The sequence below is a fragment of the Hyperoodon ampullatus genome (genome assembly GCF_949752795.1).
Source record: "Hyperoodon ampullatus genome assembly, chromosome: 10".
NCBI classification, from domain to species: domain Eukaryota; kingdom Metazoa; phylum Chordata; class Mammalia; order Artiodactyla; family Ziphiidae; genus Hyperoodon; species Hyperoodon ampullatus.
The window spans coordinates 49,581,861-49,606,078 of record NC_136923.1 but is presented as its reverse complement, the minus strand read 5'-3'; the positions used below and the strand labels follow the sequence as shown (position 1 = coordinate 49,606,078).

The window sequence follows — 24,218 nt, the reverse complement described above, 5'->3', positions numbered from 1 at the left end:
TAGTTGTGGCTTACGGGCTTAGTTGCTCCACGGTATGTGGAATCTTCCCGGACCAGGGCTCGAACCTGTGTCCCCTGCATTGGCAGGCGGATTCTTTTTTTTTTTTTTTTTTTTTTTTTTTTGCGGTATGTGGGCCTCTCATTGTTGTGGCCTCTCCCGTTGCGAAGCACAGGCTCCGGACGCGCAGGCTCAGCAGCCATGGCTCACGGACCCAGCCGCTCCGCGGCATGTGGGATCTTCCCAGACCGGGGCACGAACCCGTGTCCCCTGCATCGGCAGGCAGATTCTTAACCACTGTGCCACCAGGGAAGTCCTGTAGTTTTAATATGCATATCTCTTACCAATATGACAAACATGTTTTTGTATGTTTACAGGAATTTATAGTTTTCCTTTTTGAGTCGCCCGATCAGATCCTTGATTCATTTTCCTCTTGGGCTGTTGGTCTTTTTCTTACTAATTTGTAGAAGCTTTTTACCTCTAGTAAGAATTAGCCATTGGACATAAGGTGCGTTTATCCATATATTTCCTCAGTTTGTTATTTGTTGTCTTTGTTTATGATTTGCTTTTGTTTTGGGTTTTTTTTGGCTATGCAGAAAGTTTTCTTTTCCTTAAATGCTATCTGGATTTTGTTCTGCTTTAAAAACACATTCTCAGTTGAGATTAAAAAAAATTTTTTTTTTTCCTCATCTAACACTTTTTTTTTTTTTTTTTTTGTATCGTTTGACCAACATCTTCCCATTTCTCCATCCCCAGACCTGGTAACTTTGCCTTCCATCACACCAAGTTTTTTGTGTGTGTGTGTGTGTGTGTGTGTGTGTGTTTGGCTGTGATGGGTCCTCGTTGCTGTGCACGGGCTTTTCTCCAGTTGAGGTGAGCGGGGGCTACTCTTTGTTGTGGTACGCAGGCCTCTCACTGTGGTGGCTTCTCTTGTTGCAAAGCACGGACTCTAGGTGTGTGGGCTTCCGTACTTGTGGCTCACAGGCTCTAGAGCCCAGGCTCAGTAGTTGTGGTACACGGGCTTAGTTGCTCCACAGCATGTGGGATCTTCCTGGACCAGGGCTCGAACCCGTGTCCCCTGCATAGGCAGGCGGATTCTTAACCACTGCGCCACCAGGGGAGCCCTCTCATCTAACACTTTTATGTTTTCATTTTTTATGGTTAAATCTTTGATCCAACTGAAATATATTTAGTGTGAGGAGTGAGGTAGGGATCCAACTTAAATTTTTTCCAAATGACTACCTAGTAGCCTTCAAATCATTTCTTTAATAACCCATGTTTTCCCTTCTGACATGCCATACTACCTTTATTACATACTAAATTATTATTATTATTTTATTTATTTATTTATTTATTTATTTATTTTTTGCGGTACGCGGGCCTCTCAGTGTTGTGGCCCCTCCCGTTGCAGAGCACAGGCTCCAGACGCGCAGGCTCAGTGGCCATGGCTCACGGGCCCAGCCGCTCCACGGCATGTGGGATCCTCCCAGACCGGGGCACAAACCCGTGTCCCCTGCATTGGCAGGCGGACTCTCAACCACTGCGCCGCCAGGGAAGCCCCCATACTAAATTATTGTAGTGCTACGTATGGGCCTTCTGGATTCTCTGTGCTGTTCCACTGCTTTGTCTGACCATGTGCTGGTATTACACTAATACCAGTTTTATAACATGTTTTAGTTTTATAATGTTCTACTATTTGGTAGCCTCTCCTTGTTACTTATTTTTCAGAAGAGATCAGCTATTCTTGCATGTTTATTTTGTCCAGTGGGCCTTCCCTCATTTTGTTTTATTTGATTATATTAAATTTTTGAATTTATTTAGGGTGATTTGACATTTTTATAAGATTGAGTCCTCCTATTCAAGAAAGAACAAGGTCAATACTTTTTTTAAAAATTTTATTTATTTATTTATTTTTGGCTATGTTGGGTCTTTGTTTCTGTGCGAGGGCTTTCTTTAGTTGTGGGAAGCGGGGGCCACTCTTCATCGCGGTGCGCGGGCCTCTCACTGTCGCAGCCTCTCTTGTTGCAGAGCACAGGCTCCAGATGCGCAGGCTTAGTAGTTGTGGCTCACGGGCCTAGTTGCTCTGCGGCATGTGGGATCTTCCCAGACCAGGGCTCGAAACTGTGTCCCCTGCATTAGCAGGCAGATTCTCAACCACTGCGCCACCAGGGAAGCACAATACTTTTTAATAAGTAGTAGTACATGCCTGGAAAGCTGGGCATAAATAGATGGGTGTAGCCAGAACACCTTGACCATGGTGGAGTGCCCTCTCTGAGAGCATCCTTATTCCCCCTACTGTGCTTCCCTATCCTGATTGGTGGGGAATATCTTTGTATGATGTGGAATTGGAGCTTCAACCCCATAGGACTGACCATTGCAGCTGCAGCTCTCCTTGTCTTAAATGAGGAGCAACACTTTACTGGTTTTTCTTTTAATTCTCAAGAGTTTGGTGACTTTTGATTTATGTGAGAAATATGTTCCAATTTTTCCTCTTAAGAAGCTATTAACTTGATTATAATGAAGTATTATATAGTTGTAGAGTTACATATTTTATTCTGGGTGTCTCACTTTAACTATTTGGTTGCTTTTCAGAAATCCTCAGAACAAATTGCAAAATTACAGAAGCTTCATGAAGAGGAGCTGGCCAGCAAAGAGCAGGAACTGACTAAGAAGTTTCAGACCCAAGAAAGGGAATTTCAGGAGCAAATGAAAGTAGCTCTTGTAAGTACCTATTTTGTTTTGGCCACATTATAAAGTTGTCAGCCCCTCACCCCTGCCTCCCAGCTTGAGGTCACACTACTGGCAGCCTTAACATTTGAGTATGCAGAGAGGGTTGGCCGTAGGCAGGAATGAGGCTGTCAGAGCTTGTTAATTTAGTATTATCTGAAAATTAAATTTTCTCATCTAACAAACTTTCATTAATCAGTTTGTTTATCATTCCTCTCACCCTGGCTGTAGGCTGTGTGATTAGGGAGAAGTAGAGGGGAACATAGGGTAACTGAAGCAGCAACTACGTAACTTAGGAAGAATGTCTAAAAACTCACCAGACTGAATGTATCAGAGCTTAAGGTTCAGAGAGTTTGCCTGAATGCATTTTAAAGAAGACAAAATGAAAATAACCAAGTAGTTTTCATTTTAAGTAGAATAATTTCAGTAATTTTCAATCCATATGATGTTTAAGAAGATAAAGTAAAATGAGAAAACTGGCTGAACTAACTAAAACAATAACCAGAAAAATGAAGATAAGAAAGATTTGTTGGAATAGTATAATTTGGAAGTTTAAAGCAAAAAATTTTTTCTCTTGAACTGTGAAGTATTAATGCTGAAAATGTAGTTTACTGTTTTTATATGAAGCTATTATCCATGAGGTAATATGTATAATTAAAAAATGCTTTTAGTGTGAAAGGATGAGAAATAGTTTTTATAATTTTAATCTCCATTTTTTTTTTTTTTTGGCTGCATCGGGTCTTAGTTGTGGCACACGGGATCTTTGTTGAGACATGTGGCTTCTCTAGTTGTGCTGTGCGGGTTTTCTCTCTCTGGTTTTGGCGTGTGGGCTCCAACGGGTGTGGGCTCTGTAGTTGGCGGCACGCGGGCTCTCTCGTTGTAGCGCGCAGGCTCAGTAATTGTGGCATGTGGGCTTAGTTGCCCCTAGCATGTGGGATCTTAGTTCCCCGACCAGGGATCGAACCTGCGTCCCCTGCATTGGAAGGCAGATTCTTTACTACTGGCCCACCAGGGAAGTCCCTTTAATGTCCTTTCTTTTACACATTTTTTTTTCACTGTCAGCTGGACCTGGGGCTCTGAGGATTTCCAGCAGCTGTGATCCTTGAACTGAGTCAGGGAGTTCTCTAATCTCTGTGGGGCCAACAGGCACATGGTTTGACAGTGCTGTTGGCTGAGGTTAGTGGTTTAGTCTGTAGTTGTGAAATGTACACCTCTACGGGTACATATTTGTATTTTGTTGGTCCAAAAAGGATTTAAAGTTGTTTACAAGAGTACTTAAAAACTATAACACGATAGCATACATTTAAAATAGGGACAAGGAAATAAAGGAACAAAGCGGGACGTTAAGGACCTAAATGAAGCTGGGAATGGTGCTAAAAATTCAAGTCATAAAGACCTGCTGTGGGTTTTCATGCTGGAGTAATTGGGGGCACTGAGCCTTGAACATAACACTGTGTTCTGGGAACTGACATACTCAGACATCTTCCCACTAGCGAGCACAGGGCATGAACACGTAAAGTACACATATGTGCACATGCTCTCGCCCCCTTCCACTCCCCTTCCTACCTAGTTTCTCAAAGGAGTTAGCTTGGAGTTGAGAATCAGAATTCTTCAGACTATTAAAATTTCCTGTTTTATATTTATGGACATAGATAGAGATGCATTTAACATACAGTGTACATTAAACAATATAACATTTTTAAATGATGTTTTTAAATTGATGTTATAGAAACTAATATTTTCTTATCAATCTACTTATAATATGGTACAAAATCTTTACTTAAGGCAATATGCTTCACCAGAGTGAAATGGACTGAAAATATTACTGTTGGCCACATGAACCCTAAGCAATAGGTATAGATAAGTATACTTAATTGGAGTCCAAAGTCACTAAATGTTAAAAGTGCTCTCTGGAGCTTCTCTTTTCAGAACAGTAAACAGTATTAATATGAATGCTGACATATACTAAGGACAGTCAAAGAAGAAGCTTGTCAGGGCCAGACCATCTGAAGAGTTATATAGGCTTTTATAAATGTTTCCTTGATCTAATCCATATATTCACATGTAATCTTCTGATTTTGATTTGCTTTTCTGTGTGGGGTTCCCTATTATAGTGAGGTATTTCTCATAAATCATATAAATTTCTCAGCCTAGAGTTGAAATACCAAACTGGCATGCAGAGAAGAGGTAGTAACAATTGTGTGACCCTGCACATTCAGTGACATTTTGCAAAACATGCTAAGTAGTGAAAAGATAGCAGACATATTAGGGTTACTGGAACAAAATTTTTCATATCAATAGTGATTGTGGCAGAGATTGGCCAGACCACACGGAAAAAGCCACAGTGCCTTATTTCTGCAGACCAGGGTGTGGGAAAAGAGGTAATGATACTGCCTATCTCTCGGGGCTGGTGTGCGGATCAAATGAAATGAATGATTCCTGTGGCAGTGCTTTGGGAATGCTGAAGATCTACGTGGGTCTAAGGTGGTGTTACTGTTTTTGGCACAGGAAAAACGTCAGTCTGAATATTTGAAGATCACTCAAGAAAAAGAACAGCAAGAATCTTTGGCCTTGGAAGAGTTAGAGCTGCAGAAGAAGGCAATCCTCACAGAGAGCGAAAACAAACTTTGGGACCTTCAGCAAGAAGCAGAGACTTACAGAACTGTAAGTTTAAATACTCTTCAGGTTCCACAGCTGTGGAACTGCTTGTATAGGAAAACTGTTGTTATCTCCACAAGTCAATATAAGGTTGTAGAGAAGCTTTTGTTTTAGATTTACATATACCTGCACTCCATTCATTGTTAGGTAGTAAGAGCTGTTCATGGGAGTGGTTTTGATGTCTGCTACATGGTGCTCCTGACCTGCCTTTAGTTGGCTGTATTTCTGTCAGCCACTTGCTCCGATTCTTTGCCCTCAGGCTGTGCAGCATCTTAGTTCCACTGCTTACTCACCTTTCATCTTTAGGAAGTGGCCTCATTTTGTATGCAGCACTTGCCCTGGCATCTTCCTGCCTGTTCAGCTTCATCTCGTGCCACGCCCTGGACATAATTCATTCTTTGTTTATATCACAGTTTAGTTACCCCATTGCTCTACTTTGACATTTAACTTTTCCCCAATTTTCCCATATTAAAAATAGTCCTATGGTGAGCATGTTAGTATATATGTATCTCCGTGTGCACATTTTTAAGGCCCTCTGTCCTTCCCCTGAACAGTGTATGAAATGTTCGACCTATTTTGAATATACTGACTGATGTTATTTAGACTTTTTAGCCTTTTTGCTCTGATTTAGACAGTGACACAGTCACACTTCTTACCCCTATTTCTAAACTGTATTTTAGTTTCCCACTTCCAACATTTCTGTAAGGTGGCATGGTAGAGAGGAATGGGTACTCAGGAGGCTTAAATCTTTCACTTACTAGCTTTGTGAATTAATTATACCTTAATTTCCTTACCTGTCACCTGAAGAGATTGATATTTGGTAATTTCTTAAGACCTTTCCAGCTTTGACATTCCTTGGCTCTGCCTTACATTCCTGACAATGCCTTGACATTCCTTAGCTCTTTTCCTTTCAGTCAAGATTGATATTTTCATGAGATAATCATTTTACTATTACTTTTTGTAAATTACTTTGGTAAAATTTGTGTAAGTTCCTTCTTTTTGAAAAATATCTTCTAAGTAATAATTTTTGGGGTAAGAGCCAGATACATTATTTTTCTTCCAGAATTAAGTTATGAAAGTAATAGAATACTATTATAGGCCTTTTAAAAAAACAGAAAAAAATACTCATCTTTCTACCAGCAGTTACTGTTATCTACGTTATGATTTATTTCTTTTTCACTGTCCATTCAGAATATTCTTGAAAAAACAGGTAGTTGAAATAGTTACCCAAATAGGTAGAAAGAATCTGGAATTGTGAGTTGTGTAAAAAATAGAATCTTTGGGGCTTCCCTGGTGGCGCAGTGGTTGAGAGTCCGCCTGCTGATGCAGGGGACACGGGTTCGTGTCCTGGTCCGGGAAGATCCCACATGCTGCGGAGCGGCTAGGCCTGTGAGCCATGGTCGCTGAGCCTGTGTGTCCAGAGCCTGTGCTCCGTAACGGGAGAGGCCACAACAGTGAGAGCCCCACGTACTGCAAAAAAAAAAAAAAAAAAAAGAATCTTTTCTTTATTATATGATTCGTTTAGGAATTGAGCACAGATTCTTTGTCCTTTCTGGTGTTTGGTAAGATATGTAAAGTTGTTTATCTAAATTTTAATCTTTAAGTAGGTGTAGACATCATGTCATATATATCATTGCTAACAAATATGTACTTTAAGAAAAACACATCTGTTTTCATTAACAGAGAATTCTTGAATTAGAAAGTTCTTTGGAAAAAAGCTTGCAAGAAAATAAAAATCAATCAGAAGATTTAACTATTCATTTGGAAGCTGAAAAAAATAAGCACAATAAAGAAATTACAGTCATGGTTGAAAAACACAAGACAGAATTGGAAAGTCTGCAGCATCAGCAGGATAACCTTTGGACTGAAAAACTCCAAGTCTTAAAGCAACAGCATCAGACTGAAATGGAAAAACTTAGAGAAAAGTTTGAACAAGAAAAAGTAACATTGTTTAATGACAGAGAGGTTCTCTTTCAGGCCCACATAGAAGAGATGAATGAAAAGACTTTAGAAAAGCTTGATGTGAAGCAAACAGAATTGGAATCACTATCGTCTGAACTGTCAGAAGTATTAAAAGCCCGTGACAAGCTAGAAGAAGAACTTTCTGTACTAAAGGATCAAGCAGATAGAGTGAAGCGGGAATTAGAGGTCAAGCTGGATGAACAGAAAAGTCATCACCAGCAACAGGTTGACAGCATCATTAAAGAACAAGAGATGTCTATCCAGAGAACTGAGAAGGCGTTAAAAGATGAAATTAACCAACTTGGGCTTCTTCTGAAGGAAAAGGACAAGCATTTAAAAGAGCATCAGGCTCATGTGGAGAATTTAGAGGCAGATCTTAAAAGGTCTGAAGGGGAACTCCAGCAGGTGTCTGCTAAGCTGGAGCTCTTTCAGTCACTGCAGAACACCATGCATGAGCAGGTAGAAACATATGAGGAGCAGTTGGCCCAGTTGCAGCAGAAGTTGTTAGATTCGGAAACAAAAAGAATTCTTCTTACCAAACAGGTAGCTGAAGTTGACACTCAAAAGAAAGATGTTTGTGCTGAGTTAGATGCTCACAAAATCAAGGTACAGGACTTAATGCAGCAACTTGATAAGCAGAATAGTGAAATGGAAGAAAAAGTAAAATCTTTAACCCAACACTATGAGTCCCAACTTAAAGATAATATAGAGCAGGAACAGACAAAGCAACTCTTAATGGAAAAGGAAAATGTAATTTTACAAATGAGAGAAGGACAGAGCAAAGAAATTGAAATACTCAAACAGAAGTTATCAGCCAAGGAGGACAGTATTCGTGTTTTGCAAGAGGAGTATGAAACCAAATTTAAAAATCAAGAGAAAAAGATAGAAAAAATTAAGCAGAAAGCAAAGGAGATGCAAGAAACGTTAAAGAAGAAACTGTTGGATCAGGAAGCCAAACTTAAGAAAGAGCTCGAAAATACTGCTCTGGAGCTCAGTCAGAAAGAAAAACAGTTCAATGCCAAAATTTTGGAAATGGCACAGGCTAACTCAGCTGGAATCAATGATGCAGTGTCAAGATTGGAGACAAACCAAAAGGAGCAAATAGAAAGTCTTACTGAGGTGCACAGGAGAGAACTCAATGATGTCATAGCAGTCTGGGAGCAGAAACTTAACCAGCAAGCTGAAGAACTTCAGGAAAAACATGAAATCCAGTTACAGGAAAAAGAACAAGAGGTAGCAGAACTGAAGCAAAAGGTCCTCATATTTGGGTGTGAAAAAGAAGAGATGAACAAGGAAATGGCATGGCTGAAGGAAGAGGGTGCTAAGCAGGATACAGTGCTGAAGGAATTACAGGAACAGTTAAACCAGAAGGCTGCTCACATGGTTTCTGTCTCACAGAATGAAGCTAAACTGAAAGCTGAACTTGAAAAGCTGGAGGTTGACCTGAATCACTCTCTGAAGGAAAATACTTTTCTTCAAGAGCATGTAGCTGAACTGAAGATGCTGGCAGAAAAAGATAAGCTTAAGGTCTCTGAGTTGACTGAGAAGCTGAAAAGCACAGATGAAGAATTCCAGAGTTTGAAATCTTCACATGACAGAAATAAGAAAAGCCTAGAAGACAAAAGCTTAGAATTCAAAAAACTGTCCGAGGAGCTAGCAGTTCAGCTGGACATTTACTCCAAGAAAACGGAAGCCTTATTACAAGCTAAAACAAGTGAGCTCATCAACATTAGTAGCAGTAAAATTAATGCCATTCTCTCTAGGGTCTCCCATTGTCAACATGACACAACTAAAGTTAAGGAGGCACTACTAAGTAAAACTTGCAAAGTTTCTGAATTAGAAGCACAACTGAGACAGCTAACAGAAGAGCAGTACACACTAAATAGTTCTTTACAACATGCTACACATCAGTTGGAAGAAAAAGAAAGTCAGATTAAGAGCATGAAGGCCGATATTGAAGGTCTTGTGACAGAAAAAGAAGCCTTACAGAAGGAAGGAGGAAATCAGCAACAGGCTGCCTCAGAAAAGGAGTCTTGCATCACTCAGTTGAAGAAGGAGTTATCAGAAAACATCAATGCTGTCACTTCGATGAAAGAAGAGCTTAAAGAAAAAAAAGCTGAGATCAGTAGTCTTAGTAAACAACTAACTGATATGAGCGCTCAACTTCAGAATAGCATCAGCCTAACTGAAAAAGAAGCAGCCATTTCATCACTAAGTAAGCAACGTGATGAAGCGCAACAGGAATTGCTGGATCAGGTGCGAGATTTATCTTTGAAAGTTGAAACTCTGAGTAAGGAGAAAACTTCTGCTCTTGAACAGGCCAACAAATTCTCAGAATGGAAGAAGAAAGCACAGTCAAGATTTACACAATATCAAAATACTAGTAAAGAACTGCAGATGCAGCTTGAGTTAAAAACAAAGGAAACCAGTGAAAAGGATGAGCAGATAACTTTATTGAAGGAGGACCTTGATCAGCAAAAGAAGAGAATTGAGTATTTAAAGGGGGAAGTGGAAGATAAGAAGAGCAAGATGGAGAAAAAGGAACGTAATTTACAGACTGAGTTAAAAACTCAAACAGCAAGAATTGTGGAATTAGAGGAGCATGTTACTCAGAAAACGATTGAAATTGAGTCCTTAAATGAAGTTCTTAAAAATTACAATCAACAAAAGGATATCGAGCGGAAAGAAATGATTCAGAAACTTCAACACATTCAAGAGTTAGGAGAAGAAAAGGACAACAGGGTTAAAGAGGCTGAAGAAAAAGTCTTAAGCCTTGAAAAGCAAGCATCTTCCATGAAATCTGAACTTGAATCTACGAAGAAAGAATTGGAACATGTGAATTCAATTGTGAAAAGCAAAGAAGAGGAGTTAAAGGCATTGGAAGATAGACTTGAGTTAGAAAGTGCTGCAAAATTAGGGGAACTGAAGAAAAAAGCTGAACAAAAAATTGCTGCCATCAAGAAGCAGTTGTTATCTCAAATGGAAGAGAAAGAACAGCAGTATAGAAGAGACAGAGAAAGCCATCAGAGTGAACTAAATACAAAATTGCAGGAAAGAGAGAAAGAAATTCATGTCTTGGAAGAAAAACTTAAGTCGGTGGGAAGTTCACCACAATCAGAAACATCAGTTGCACCCAGATCGGCAGAAAATGAGGCAGCACGTACTGAGCAAGAAGAAGCAGAATCCCCAGGCTGTGTGCAGAAGGCATGTGAAGAAAAAATCCGTGTTTTACGAAGAAATTTAATTGAAAAGGAAAAGCTATTGCAGAGGCTAGAGCAGGAAAAAGAAGACACAATTTCTTCTCATTCTGAAATGCAGTGCAAATACCAGGAGCTCTTAATAAAGATAGAACAGGCTGAAGCAAAGCAACACGAGGATCAAGTGATGATAAAGCATCTTCAAGAAGAACTTGAAGAAAAAAACAAATACTCCTTGTTGGTATCCCATCATGTGGAAGAAGAGGGAAGTAAAAATAACATAGGGGCAAAGCAGAACTTGGAGAATGTGGTTGATGGTGTCCAGAAAGCCCTCCAGGAGAAGGACTTGACCTGTCAGATCTTGGAGCAAAAGATAAAAGAGCTGGATTCCTGCTTATTGAGAGAGAGAGAAGGACATAGAGTTGAAATTGAAGCATTGACCTCAAAACTTGAAAGATTACAGGCTCTACAACAACAGATGGATGGAAAAAGTAAACCCATGGAAGTTTTGGAAGAAAGTGCTGAAGAAAAGTCCAAATCTCATGTGGTCCAACCCAGCTTGCTTAGTAACATGGAGGCTGAGCACAATGACCTGGAGTTTAAATTGGCAGGGGCGGAGCAGGAGAAGCAGAAGCTGAGCCAGGAGGTGGTTAAACTGCAGAAAGATCTTCGAATGTTGCGGAAGGAACATCAGCAAGAACTGGATATAATAAAGAAAGAGTATGAACAAGAAATGGAAGAGAAAATCAAGTAAGTTTTTTTCAGTATGAATATTTTGAAGACAGTCCTCCTTAATGAAATCTCTCTTTTTTTTTGTCTAATACAGTTAAGTTTCACAACCTAAATTTGTTAGTATCGAACATAAATATAATAAGTTAAATACCGAAGAGAAATAAAAACAATTTAAGGCAAGAGGCAGTGTCATTCCATGTCAGTTTAAGGGGAAAAAAACCTTTTCTTGCCTATGAGATCATGGTTATTAGGTACATGTCCCAGTAATTATTTTAAAAATTATTTTTATATTTTTATTATATAATATAGATGTGTATGGTGAAAAATTTTAAGTCGAAAGTAAAAATTCTCAAATCATCAGGACCATTCCCTAGAGTTAATAATAGTTTACTTACCCTTCCAGAAGTTTTCTGTGCCTGGAGACGCACACGCACACGCACATGCACGTGGATGCACACTCCCTTAAAAATGGTTGATATTGCTGAGGTCATACTATATACACTGTCGTGAAGACCAGGTAACTCTTTACAGCTTGTTTGTTGTATGACAGCAGTTAGCTCTTCATATTTTTGGTACTCAGACAGGAGCAGGAAGATCTTGAGTTGAAGCACAATTCCACACTAAAACAGCTGATGAGGGAGTTTCATACACAGCTGGCACAAAAGGAACAGGAGCTGGAAATGACCATAAAAGAGACCATTGGTAAGTAAACTTTTAAATTCAATTAAAAAACAAATCAGAATCAGCAGAGACTATTTATAATTTAAGCTTATTCTTTTCACACTGTGCTAAGTGCTTAAAGTAATTATAAAGTGGAGAAAAAAATGATTCTTGCCCAAGAAAGTTCTCTGATGGGAAACTGTGCTGCCTGAAAGTGGCTTGCCTGTCAGAGGGGAGGAGCAGGTGGAAGAACCTGAAAGCATTACCTGATTAATTACCTAACGAAGACACTTCTGCTCCGTGAGAAGGGTACATTTGGTCAATTTGATCAATTGATTTTAATCAAATTTAATTTGGAACAAGGGTTCTTACAGAAATTGGGATACAGATATTAATTCTTACCTAATGTATTTTCTTGTATTTGTCCATTTTTTATTTATTAGATAAAGCCCAGGAAGTGGAGGCTGAACTTTTGGAAAGCCATCAAGAGGAGACAAATCAGTTATATAAAAAAATTGTAGAGAAAGAAGATGATCTAAAAAGAACAGCCAAAAGATATGAAGAAATCCTTGATGTACCTTATTTTCTCTCTCTTGAAATTTAGCTGTAATAGATTTCATGGTAGTGCTAAAGAAGATTGGCTGTCAGATTTCCTGTTTTTTCTAGTGTAGAGGGTTTTTTTGGGGGGGGGAGTCAATATTATTCAAATTAGTATTTCTCTACTGTTTGCAGATTTATAAGGAGTCTAATTGATTTCTGCTAGGATTGTAATTTTCTGATCAGTTTCTGCTAACCAGGCATATAGGCCACTTGAAACAACAGTGAGTTAGTAAGGGGAAGAATGAATTCTCTTCTATTCTATGTCTTTCTCCCAAATTCAGACCAAATTGTGAGAGCACCAGGCTAAGAATGGAGAGCCTGTGCTTGGGACAGGTAGTGTGTGTATGAGCTTTAGCTGGGAACTTTCCAAGAGGGCCAGTTAACTTTATTTAATCCCTACCCAATTTGCATAGGTTTTGTTGCTCTCCAGGGAGTAAAAAAGATAGGAAAAAAAAAAAAAGGAATACGTCAGCCAAATCTTTTATATGTAGTTTGGAAGCTAAATTCAATGTACTTATTCTTCTAGTGGTGGATTAGTATTGTCATTTTTGTGTATGAAGATAAGCCATGAATGCTAGTGAGTATTTGGACTGCAGAACATTTTTGAACGTAAAGCAGTGTAAATTATTCTTTGCTGGATTGTGGATTCTTTTTTTTTTTATTTTTTTTTATTTTTGGCTGAGTTGGGTCTTCGTTGCTGCGCGCAGACTTCCTCTAGTTGCGGCAAGCAGGGGCTACTCTTCGTTGCGGTGTGCAGGCTTCTTATTGCGTTGGCTTCTCTTGTTGCAGAGCACGGGCCCTAGGCGCTCGGGCTTCAGTAGCTGTGGCACGTGGACTTCCGTAGTTGTGGCTCGTGGGCTCTAGAGCGCAGGCTCAGTAGTTGTGGTGCATGGGCTTAGTTGCTCCGCGGCTTGTGGGATCCTTCCGGACCAGGGCTCGAACCCGTGTCCCCTGCATTGGCAAGCAGATTCTTAACCACTGCACCACCAGGGAAGCCCCGCAAATTCCTTAGTTACTGCAAGCCTTATTTCACTATGTGCTAAAAACCAGTTGATGATTAGGAATGCATAAATTAGAGAGTCATGCCTCAGCTGACTCTGGCAGCAGTAGAAGTCTGAGCCAGGAACAGATTCTAGTAGTAATTATTTTATTTTATTTTTTAAAGTTTTATTTATTTATTTATTTTTGGCTGCATTGGGTCTTCTTTGCTGTGTGCGGGCTTTCTCTAGTTATGTTGAGCAGGGGCTACTCTTCGTTGCGGTGCGTGGGCTACTCTTCGTTATGGTGCGTGGGCTATTCTTCGCTGCAGTGCATGGGCTTCTCATTGCGGTGGCTTCTCTTGTGGCAGAGCACAAGCTCTAGGTGCGGGGGCTTCAGTAGTTGTGGTGTGCGGGCTCTAGAGCGCAGGCTCAATAGTTGTGGCACACGGATTTAGTTGCCCCGTGGCATGTGGGATCTTCCTGGACCAGGGCTTGAACCCATGTTCCCTGCATTGGCAGGCGGATTCCTAACCACTGCACCACCAGGGAAGTCCCAATTATTGTAAATGTATTTGAAAAAGCTGAAATTACCTGATAGATGAATATAAATGTTACCTTCGTGTAATTTTTGAGCTTTAGACCTCACTGTGAAAGAAAATTTGAACGATTTCACATTTTCCTATACTTACCTAGAGTATATTATGTGAAGCTTTAAAAAATACTGTTGTTTCTTGAATGCTTAGAGAATGTTGGGATTGGAAGATACATTACAGCTAGTTTAGGTTCATCTTCTATTTTTGTGTTTTTTTGTGTGTGGCAGAAGCAGGAGAGTGAGTTCAGCATAGTCAAATGATTTCCCTAAAACTACACATGGCGAGTGGTGGAGCACTGATTCTTCATTAGCTTCGTATATTTTATAAAGGCTTCTCCCTAAGGAAAGAACTTGGATAGTTAAGTCAGGGAGCTTCGTTCGCAGGGGATAAACTGTGTCACGGCTGTAGTGTTCCCTTTTGTCACGGCTATAGTGTTCCCTTTTGTGAACTACTTCTGTCTCTGAATGTGTGTATATGGGGGTGTGGAGGTAGCACACAGTACACTTTCCAAGGTCACAACAAGCCTCTGTAGGTGGAGGGGTGAGTGAACAGGGAGACAGGTAGCAGTTAATCTCTGGTATGGTTCCTCCTGGAAGATCTGCTGTTGATTAGAAAATAAATGGTCCTCCCAGCTTCAGGCTTGGAGTAAGTAGAACAAGTGGGCAGGAAGCGGAGGGTGGGCCAGAGGACTCAGGTGGACTCTTCCCCAGGCCCCTTCCTGCGCCTTAGACCAGCACTGTCCATTAGAAATACAATGCAAGCCACAAACGGGATTTAAGATTTTCTGATATTCACATTAAAAAAAAAAAAAAGAATCAGCTGACTTTAATTTTGATAATAATGTTAGCTGACCCGTTATATCCAAGACATTATCATTGCAAGATGTAGTCAATATAAAAATGATATATGTATTAATTCTCTGAGATTCAGTGTGCTTCTGGGTTGGCAGCCTGTCTCAGTTTGGATTAGTCACATTTCAAGTGCTTATAGCCAGAGTGCAGGGTGGCCAGTGATTAAATCAGCAGCCCCCATCCAAACACCCCCAATACATACTCTGTCTTGAAGAGTTTTTTTAAAACAGCATGTATTGCTAAAAGCGATATTACCAATTCTAGGTAAACACCATATTGCTTTGATTCTGAGACATATTCTCTTACCATTCTCCCATTTAAAATTTTCCAGAATTGGAGTTTTATATGGATTTGTATGTATTATGTAATACTTTTTTTTCCCTCTGAAAAAGCTGTTATCAGATTGATGATTTGTCTTAATGATGACATTGTAGAATGCTATATTTTTCTCATCCATTAAAATAATTCCATGATTTGTTAATAGCAAAGTGGAGCACAGAGACATTTTCGTTTTCTTGCTTTCACTGTCTTAGCTCACATTCTTACTGTTGCTTGGAGGAAACTGAGAACTTTGTCATCCTCGATTCACGCCTCCCGTCTTCCTCAGCCCCTCACACATCCACATCCACACACTTTTTAGGACATGAAATCTGCTGTCTTCCCTGATTTCCTAGGCAGAGAAGTCACCTTTCTCCCTTTAATTGTGGATCTCCAGCACATTCTCCAACATGTAACAGACTCTCAGCTGTAGTGTTTCATTGACTCCCATTGCCCGTTCCTCTCTTAACTCCACCGCTTCTGCCGTGGTCTAGGCTGCCGTATTCCATTTGGTCTGGCCTACTGTATTAATTTCCTGCCTGGTCTCCTTGCTCTTGTTTTTTTTTCCCCGTAAAGTATTCGTCTCTTCCTGTCAGAGTTATTGTCTATCTGGAAACAAAAGTGGGATCATATCCCTTCCCCTGAACACCTGCAGTGGCTTCCCTTGTCCCGGTGCCCCCATCCTCCGGGTCAGTCTGTGGTCTAGCTGAGCTCAGCTTTAGCTCCTTCTTCCCTGTATTTCACCTCTGCTCACGCTTTTCCTGGTGCTTCAAGAGTACATTCTCACACTTCATGAGTTAGTGCAGCTGTTGTCATCTCTTTTGGCAGTTTTCTTTAAAAGTTTTAAATTTATCTTGTATTCAGAAAAAAACATTTGAATCAAATGTATTCCTTGGTTTAAAGATCAAAATAATATTAAAAAAAGGTATACTTGGAGAATGGTCTTATCATGAGAATTGCATCCAAACTTTTCTCTGTATTCTACACCCCGTTCCCCTTCTCCCTCCACAGGTAACCATTAGTTTCTTATGTAATAATATTCCCATATTTCCTTATGCAAACAGAAACAAAAATGAAATATATTCTTGTTTTTTCCCTGTCCTACCCCAGAGTTAGCTTTTTGAATATGCTTTTCTGCATCATATTGTTTTCACTTAGTTTTTTTGAAACCCCTTAAAATAGAATTAATTGCACCTGTCTTCCTTTGGTACTTTATTACTTCACTTATGACATGTTACTTTTGTCATACATACATATGTGTGTAGGAATGTATTAATGTATCTGTCCTCTCCTCTAGAATATTAGCATCTTGTAGGCAGGGATCTTGCTGTTCATCTCTAGTCTTGAGGACCTAGCCAAATGCTTGGCACACACTAGACACTTGGTAAATTTTTTTTTTTTTTTTTTTTTTGCCATACGTGGGCCTCTCACTGCTGTGGCCTTTCCCGTTGCGGAGCACAGGCTCCGGACGCACAGGCTCAGCGGCCATGGCTCACGGGCCCAGCCGCTCCGCGGCATGTGGGATCTTCCCAGACTGGGGCACGAACCCGTGTCCCCTGCATCGGCAGGCGGACTCTCAACCACTGTGCCACCAGGGAAGCCCAACACTTGGTAAATTTGAAGGAAGTGACACCTGGTAGGGCAAAGGGAGCATTCATTTGGGGAGAGGGGCTGGTGACATCTGAAAGGAGTTGAGTCTCACAAGTAAGGGAGCTGATTGCCTTCGTCCCAACCTCAGAGCAGTCTCACTGGGCGAGAGTAGCTGTTACAGCTACATTAGATACAAAACTGGTTCCTTTTTGACATTTACTGTATTTTAGTGATTTGGTTTTGGCATAATAGTCTTTAAAACATAATTTCCATGTATGTGCATAAATATTCAGTTTAGTTTTTCTTACTGTTTTTACTTCAGAGCAAGCAGTATTGCTTTCTTTCCCCCTTCAAGAAGACAGAAAGCTTTTACAAAGGAAATTATAGAACTGTTTCTTAAATTAGAAACAACACATCAAGGATTCTTTTCCAATTCTTAGAGGGCTTGCTTTCTATTGGTATCTCCCAGCTGTCAAAGGCAATGTCAGACATAGCTGATTGTCATATCAGAATCTGGACCTAACTGAATAAGTAGCTATAAGAGGTGATCCTTTCAAACAAGGCTAGACCACATTGACACAGACATCCACACAGGATATGTGATGGTAGAATAAAAACAGTTAGTAAACCAGGATTGCAGGCAGTTACAGATTTACAGTAGTTTCTGATCAGTGGTGTTTTAGGGGTGGAGGCTGGGTTAGAGTGCCTTGGGCAGATGTTGAAGGAGGCTATTTACAAGAGACCCCTGCTTTGCTTATGTTGAGAGAAGGGGTTCGTTCTTTTTTAGTTGGTCTAAGTTTCATGACAAGTGGTATTTAAAGTTAGATTTTTGAGGTGTCTTGTGGTTTGTTGCTTTATTTTGTGCCTTGGGGCCTGTTTTTGTTTTTGAGAATGATGTTTCTTGGTTCTGGCAAGTCAGCATCTGTTAAATCAGATAGCCGCTTGTGGCTGTTTTCCTGTTTAGTCTCTTACTCAGCAAGCACTTGTCCTGTCTTCATTACTCAAATCTGATCAATATTCCAATGTCAAATGTTCTTTTAGCACAAAGGTTATTGCAAGATTTATAAGAGCAAGGAGAGGTCTGGACTGCTTTGTACAACAAATGATGGCAATTATCAAGACAAATGAAAAAATTTAAGGGTGGGCAACAGCCTTTTACCAGGGCAGTCAGAACAGAAGAGAGAATGATTTGTATGCCAAATTTTATAAAAAGGATTTCTGAACCAGTAAATCATGTATTACTTTTGCAGCCTTGTCTGTTTTCTGCAAAGTTCAGGGCAAATGGATACATTACGTTAGTTACCAATACATTGGACAGTAATTTTTTTTCAAAAATAGATTTTAGTTGAACATTTTACTCCAAAGAACCACTGGTATGGTTTGCAGGCAGATGTGAAGGGGACGTACAGGTTTGCTAACTAGGACAAGGAACCATCTTGATTTGTGCAGCCCTTCCCAAGGGGCTGAGAAAAAACCTCCACAACTTCTTGTGATCAGTAAGTTGCCAGCTGGTTGAGCAGTGCTGTGCATAAAACTAGTTTATATTGGATATTTTCTAGAAATCAAATCCTAGTGTAGAAAAGGCCAAAGTCTTAAAACAGAGATTCTATTTTACAGTTTTGTCACAACGCTGTTGTACACCTAAGTGTTGCTTAAACCTTGGAACCCTAGTTTAAGGGGAAAGAAACAGCTTGATGAGCTTTATGGGGTGGGGGCAGGAGGACTGAGGGTGGGAAAAGTCATCCTAGGAAGAGTGAGCAGCTTTTAAAAGGGCTTGGAGTTAAAAGTGGGGCATGATGAGGGAAGGTGTTTAGAGCACAGTAATGAATTACAGTAAAAACAGTGGTTTGTGTTTCCAAAAATGTGTAGGTGTTGGTTTCTCCTACAAAGGTAGTTTTCTCTAGATCATGTTGCCTCTTTACTGCATTCTTTTTGATATGTTTGTTAATATTTTTTTATTCTAAAGGCTCATGAAGAAGAAATGACTGCAAAAGTAAGAGATCTACAGACTCAACTTGAGGAGCTGCAGAAGAAATACCAGCAAAGGCTAGAGCAGGAGGAGAACCCTGGCAATGATAAAGTGAGGGGAACTGGACTTGGCTCCATACGTTCCTTGAAAACATTGTCGTTTTCACTGGCTCGCCTACTAACATACCTTCCTACCTCATCTAATCCTAACAGAAGCCTTTCAAGAGGGAGATTCCTGCCTCTCTTTTATAGACAGTGAAACTGAGGTTCAAAGAGGTTAAATAAAATGTTGAAGCTCACACAGTAAATATTCTATTGGGAATATAAACCCAGTCTTCCAGACTTCAGAGCCTAGGGCGTTTCTGTGATACCAGTGCTTCTCAGTCTTTCCCGTGGAAAGAACAGCAGAGGAGAGTTAACCTCATAGCCCTGGGGCAGAGCCAAAAATGGTCCATAGAAAGTATGATAATTTTAGATTTTTATATTTTGTGCTAAGAATTCATATAAATTTTACATTCTCTATAACAGCAGTCCCCAACCTTTTTGGCACCAGGGACTGGTTTTGTGGAAGACAGTTTTTCCACGGACCAGGGGGTGAGGTGGGGGTGGGGTGGGGGGAGGATGGTTCAGGCGGTAATGTGAGTGATGGGGAGCGGCAGATGAAGCTTTGCTTCCTCACCTCCTGCTGTGAGGCCTGGTTCCTAAGAGGCCGTGGACCGGTCCACGGCCCGGGGGTTGGGGGACCCCTGCTCTATAATATATCCTTATTTGTAGTCACATAAAAATGTTTTTAGTTGTATATCTTTGAGAAAAACAATGTCTCCTTTTCTCCTTGGTTAATGGACCAGTTGTAGATGCAGTGGGATTATTTTGGAAAATTGCACTGAATTCAGAGAGATCTGGCACTCCATATCTAGGCTTTTTCTTTCTTTCTTTCTGTTTTTAATAATCCCGATCTTTAAGTAAAAATGATGCTATGAGAGGCCATGTTTACCTTGTGGCTTCCTGTCCTGCTGGACACCCCAACAAGGGCACACCCGCAGGGCTTGTGGGCCCCCATTCAAGAATCTGGGCAGTGTACCGTTGTACGTCTAAAATGTTCTCACTCATTCCAGTATGGTCTTCATAGCTCTGTCATGAGGGTCTTGGGAAAGGTGGACACATTCATGGCTTCATCCTTTAGTTATAGAGGATTCATTACAGAAGTCAGTGACCAGATAGCAATTTTCTAGACAACCAATTACATGGATCACTTTTCCAAAATGGAGAGAAGAGGACTTTATAAAAGGCTTGCTATGCTGTGCTGCTTGGTACATATATCTTGATTATTAGCAACGAGCAAAGCTGAGTAGACTCTTTCTCTCTTTCTTTACTAGCTACTAAGTTCTATTGTTTTAGTTTTCTTTGGGTTTTTTTTTTTTGCCATTTGCTCACAATATCAATATACTTGGTTCTGTTAAATGTTGCTTCCTATGAGCCAAATAAGCGTATTCTACTCTGTAACATGTTGTTTTCCTTAGTATCAAATTAAGTATTAATGTTGCATAAAGTGGCACTGAGGCCTGTGTCAAGATGCCATCGAGTATTGAAACATTATGAAATTAATATTCAGGAGGTCTTTTGAGTCCTTTACCTTGTAGCATAAGAAAGGAGAAACTATCCTTAACTTTTATTTCTACTCTAAAAAATATTTTTCTATTTCATTCTTTATGAATTTTTATTCTTTTCCTTTTTGAGCATCTTTCGGTGCTTCTGGGATATCTTGAACTACAAGTCAGTGTTGAGTTCAATGAAAAATAATTTGTAATTGTTGTGTAGAGTGGATTCCCAGAAATGGTCCTTTAGAATTTTCCTTAAAGGGCCCATATGCTATAAATAGATGTTAATATGTTTAATCTTTTCAAATTGTACAAATAATAGATGAATACATTCTTGTTAAAAAAAAAGAAGTCAGATAATACAGAAGTATATAGATAAACCCTTCCTGGTGGATACCTCCTTTTCCCAAGTGGTAATCATTGTTAGGAGTTTGGTGGGTGACCTTCCAGTCATTTTTCTTTGTGTTTACCTATCTTTATGTATATTTACATTTTAATAGTTTGTATACCAACATAGACCAGGTTTAAAAGCAAATATTTAAAGTTGTCTCAAATCTAACCACTCTCTTAAGACTGTAACACTAAATTTTTGTTTCCTTGTAATTTCATATTGTTCCATTTTATTATTTCTTGTAGATTTTATTATATGCACTAATTTTTTTTTCTTTTCCATTTTTAGGTAACAATTATGGAGCTACAGGTAAGACTAGTTTTTCATTGAATTTGAGTGAAGGTAGTCTATTTTCAGGAGTGTTCTGTACTTTAGGTTAAAACATAAAGAGACTTGTTCTCAGGAGAAATTTACCAAGCAGTATAGAAATGTGTCCAGGCGATGATGAAACCCATATGCATCTCAGATCTGACTTCTTGTTCTTTCAGACACAACTAGCACAGAAGACTACTCTAATCAGTGATTCAAAGTTGAAAGAGCAAGAGTTCAGAGAACAGGTACAGGTCTAATTGGTGCCTTTTATTTTGAGATGACTTCCTTGATTTCTGTTAGTATGTTCTTGGAACTCATTTAGCTAGTTTTTTAAAAAATGGATTTAATACTCATTTATTAATTGACTTTGCAATCTTGTCTTACACAGGAAATTTTATTCCCAAACCTGAAGGTGCTAGAGCATATCTTTATAAATTTGTGATCACGTATATTTAAACAAGAACATTTGCATTCATATTATCTAGTTACAGAACATTCCATCACCCCCAAAAGGAAACCCCATACCCATTAAGCTGTCACTCCCTATTACCTCCTCCCCCCAGCCTCTCACAACCACAAATCTGCTTTTTGTGTCTGTGGATTTACCTGTTCTGAGTATTTTATATAAATAGAATCATATTAATACATGAGCTTTTTATTTATTTATTATTATTTTTTTTTGCGGTACGTGGGCCTCTCACTGTTGTGGCCTCTCCCATTGCGGAGCACAGGCTCTGGACGCGCAGGCTCAGCGGCCATGGCTCACGGGCCTAGCCGCTCCAGGGCATGTGGGATCTTCCCGGACCGGGGCACGAACCCGTGTCCCCTGCATCGGCAGGGGGACTCTCAACCACTGTGCCACCAGGGAAGCCCAATACATGAGCTTTTTAATCTGACTGCTTTCACTTAGCATGATGTTTTTAAGGTTCATCCATGTTGCAGCATATATCAGTACTTCACTCCTTTTTATGGCAGAGTAATATTTCATTGTATAGATATACCACATTTTGGTAACTTATTCATCAGTTGTTGTATGTTTGGGTTGTTTCTACCTTCTGCCTATTGTGAATAGTGCTGCTAGGAACATTGTTTACAAGTTTTTGTTTGAATAACTGTTTCCTTTTTTGGGTTATGTACTCAGGAGTGGGATTGCTAGATCATATGGTAATTATATGTTTAGCCCTTTGAAGACCCATCAAACGGTTTTACATTGTGGACACCATTTTACATTCTGACCACAAAGTATAAGAATTTCAACTTCTCCACATCTTCCCCAGCAAGTGTTTTGATTATAACTATCCTAGTTGGTATGAAGTGATATCTCATTATGGTTGTAATTTGTACTTCCCTAGTGACTAATGATGTTGAGCATCTTATTATTTATATATCTTCTTTGGAGCAATGTCCTTTGCTTATTTTTAAGTTGGGTCATTTGTTTTTTGTTGTTGTTGAATTGTAAATGTACTTTATATATTCTGGATATAAGTCCCTCATTAGATATATTTGCAAATATTTTCTCCCATTCTGTGGGTTGTCTTTTCAGTTTCTTGATAATGTCCTTTGAGGCACAAACATTTTATATGTTTTTTCTTTCGTTGTCTCTGATTTTGGTGTCATATCTAAGAAACCATATGTATTAAATTTTTTTGCCTATATCCTATATTCAGCATTAAGAAAATCTAGTGGCTACAGCAGTCTTTTTCTTACATATGATTTCCATATGAATCTTATGATATGATTGGAATATTTGTTATTTTTAGATTCACAATTTAGAAGATCGTTTGAAGGAATATGAAAAGAATGTATATGCAACAACTGTGGGGACACCTTACAAAGGTAGGAATGATCTCTCATCATGTTATCTATGGTTATCTTGTATTGGTGGACTTCTGGATGATTTTCATTTTTGTCTTTGCTAATCTCATTCTTTACAAAGAATATATTTTATCTTTGTAATTCACCAGTAACAACTAGTTTTATGGAAAGAATGGTAGTAATCTAAAACAAAATTAATGCGTATTTGTTATAAAAAAAAATGCCGCCATGTTTAAGTGAAACTGCAAGTTCCCACTTCATTCTCCACTCTCCAGCTGAACCTGGTTTACAATTTACATATATTTTTCCAGACTCTTCTGTGTGTATCCAGACATTTATGTAATCCACTACATGTACCCATACAAACTCAAGAGTTACATATTTTAGATGCTTCTGTTTTTTACTATTACAATAATGCTGTAATTGCTATTTTTAAACTAGGATTAAAGGAGAAAATAATTTTATTTCAAGGTGGGGAAGGATGATTTGGAAGTATTACTCTGTTGACTTAAGTTATGTATGTCACTTACAAAGGATTCTGAAGATGAGCTTGAGTCTTTATGTAGTTGTTCCCTTGAAATAGTCATGACTTCAAATAATCTCTGAATAACAATTTCCCATTCTCAATTTCACTGCCTCACTGCATTAAGAATAGTTTTATTTTGCTAAATGTTTTGTAAACCTTTCTGCTTTTTCATGGAAGGCACTGGGGCATGAATCTAAGCCATTTCACATTCTTTTGTGTTTTTGAAAGCTCTTGTTGTGAAATAACATAAGACATTATACAGTTTTTAATTAAACAAGGACTTTCTTTGATTCTTTCCAAAACACACTTCAAAAAGAAGAGAAAACCAACTTGGGAGTTTCCTATGGCTCATTGCAGAGAAAATTCCTGCTACAAAGACTGTTTGCCATAGCTAAGTCAACATATGTGTTTCTTAGCATAGAACTGCTAAATTAGTGCCCAGCCGTGCATAGGGAATAGTATTGATTCTTTTTTTTTTTTTAGTTTCAACTTAAGAATTTCATACTTAATTTTCCTTTTTTCTCAAACTATAAAATGAACACATATGTACAGTTTTTTAAATAACTGACACATATATAATACTGTCAGGAACTGTTATAAAACACATTTTAACTATCAACTCATCTAATCCTGTCAACAATCCAAGCAGTCTGTTTGAATTTGCACATTAATCTCTTTGCTATGCTTTTAGATGTTTCTTGGTGCAGAAGGCTTTTCAGATTACCTAGTGTGCCATACTTCTG

The 24,218-nt window shown here is 39.2% G+C and overlaps 1 protein-coding gene across 2 annotated transcripts in view; it reads left to right on the top strand.

The window, feature by feature from the left end:
• Positions 1-24,218, top strand: part of GOLGA4 (golgin A4) — a gene marked incomplete at its 3' end in the record, with an annotated part of 112,660 nt that overhangs the window by 71,521 nt on the left and 16,921 nt on the right. For both annotated transcript variants that reach the window (XM_079712032.1, XM_079712033.1), the window contains 9 exons: positions 2,590-2,718; positions 5,233-5,388; positions 7,066-11,291; positions 11,854-11,975; positions 12,377-12,507; positions 18,832-18,945; positions 21,111-21,131; positions 21,311-21,379; positions 22,895-22,970. In XM_079712032.1, the coding sequence (XP_079568158.1) occupies positions 2,590-2,718; positions 5,233-5,388; positions 7,066-11,291; positions 11,854-11,975; positions 12,377-12,507; positions 18,832-18,945; positions 21,111-21,131; positions 21,311-21,379; positions 22,895-22,970 (5,044 nt within the window). The remainder of the gene's footprint in view (positions 1-2,589; positions 2,719-5,232; positions 5,389-7,065; positions 11,292-11,853; positions 11,976-12,376; positions 12,508-18,831; positions 18,946-21,110; positions 21,132-21,310; positions 21,380-22,894; positions 22,971-24,218) is intronic.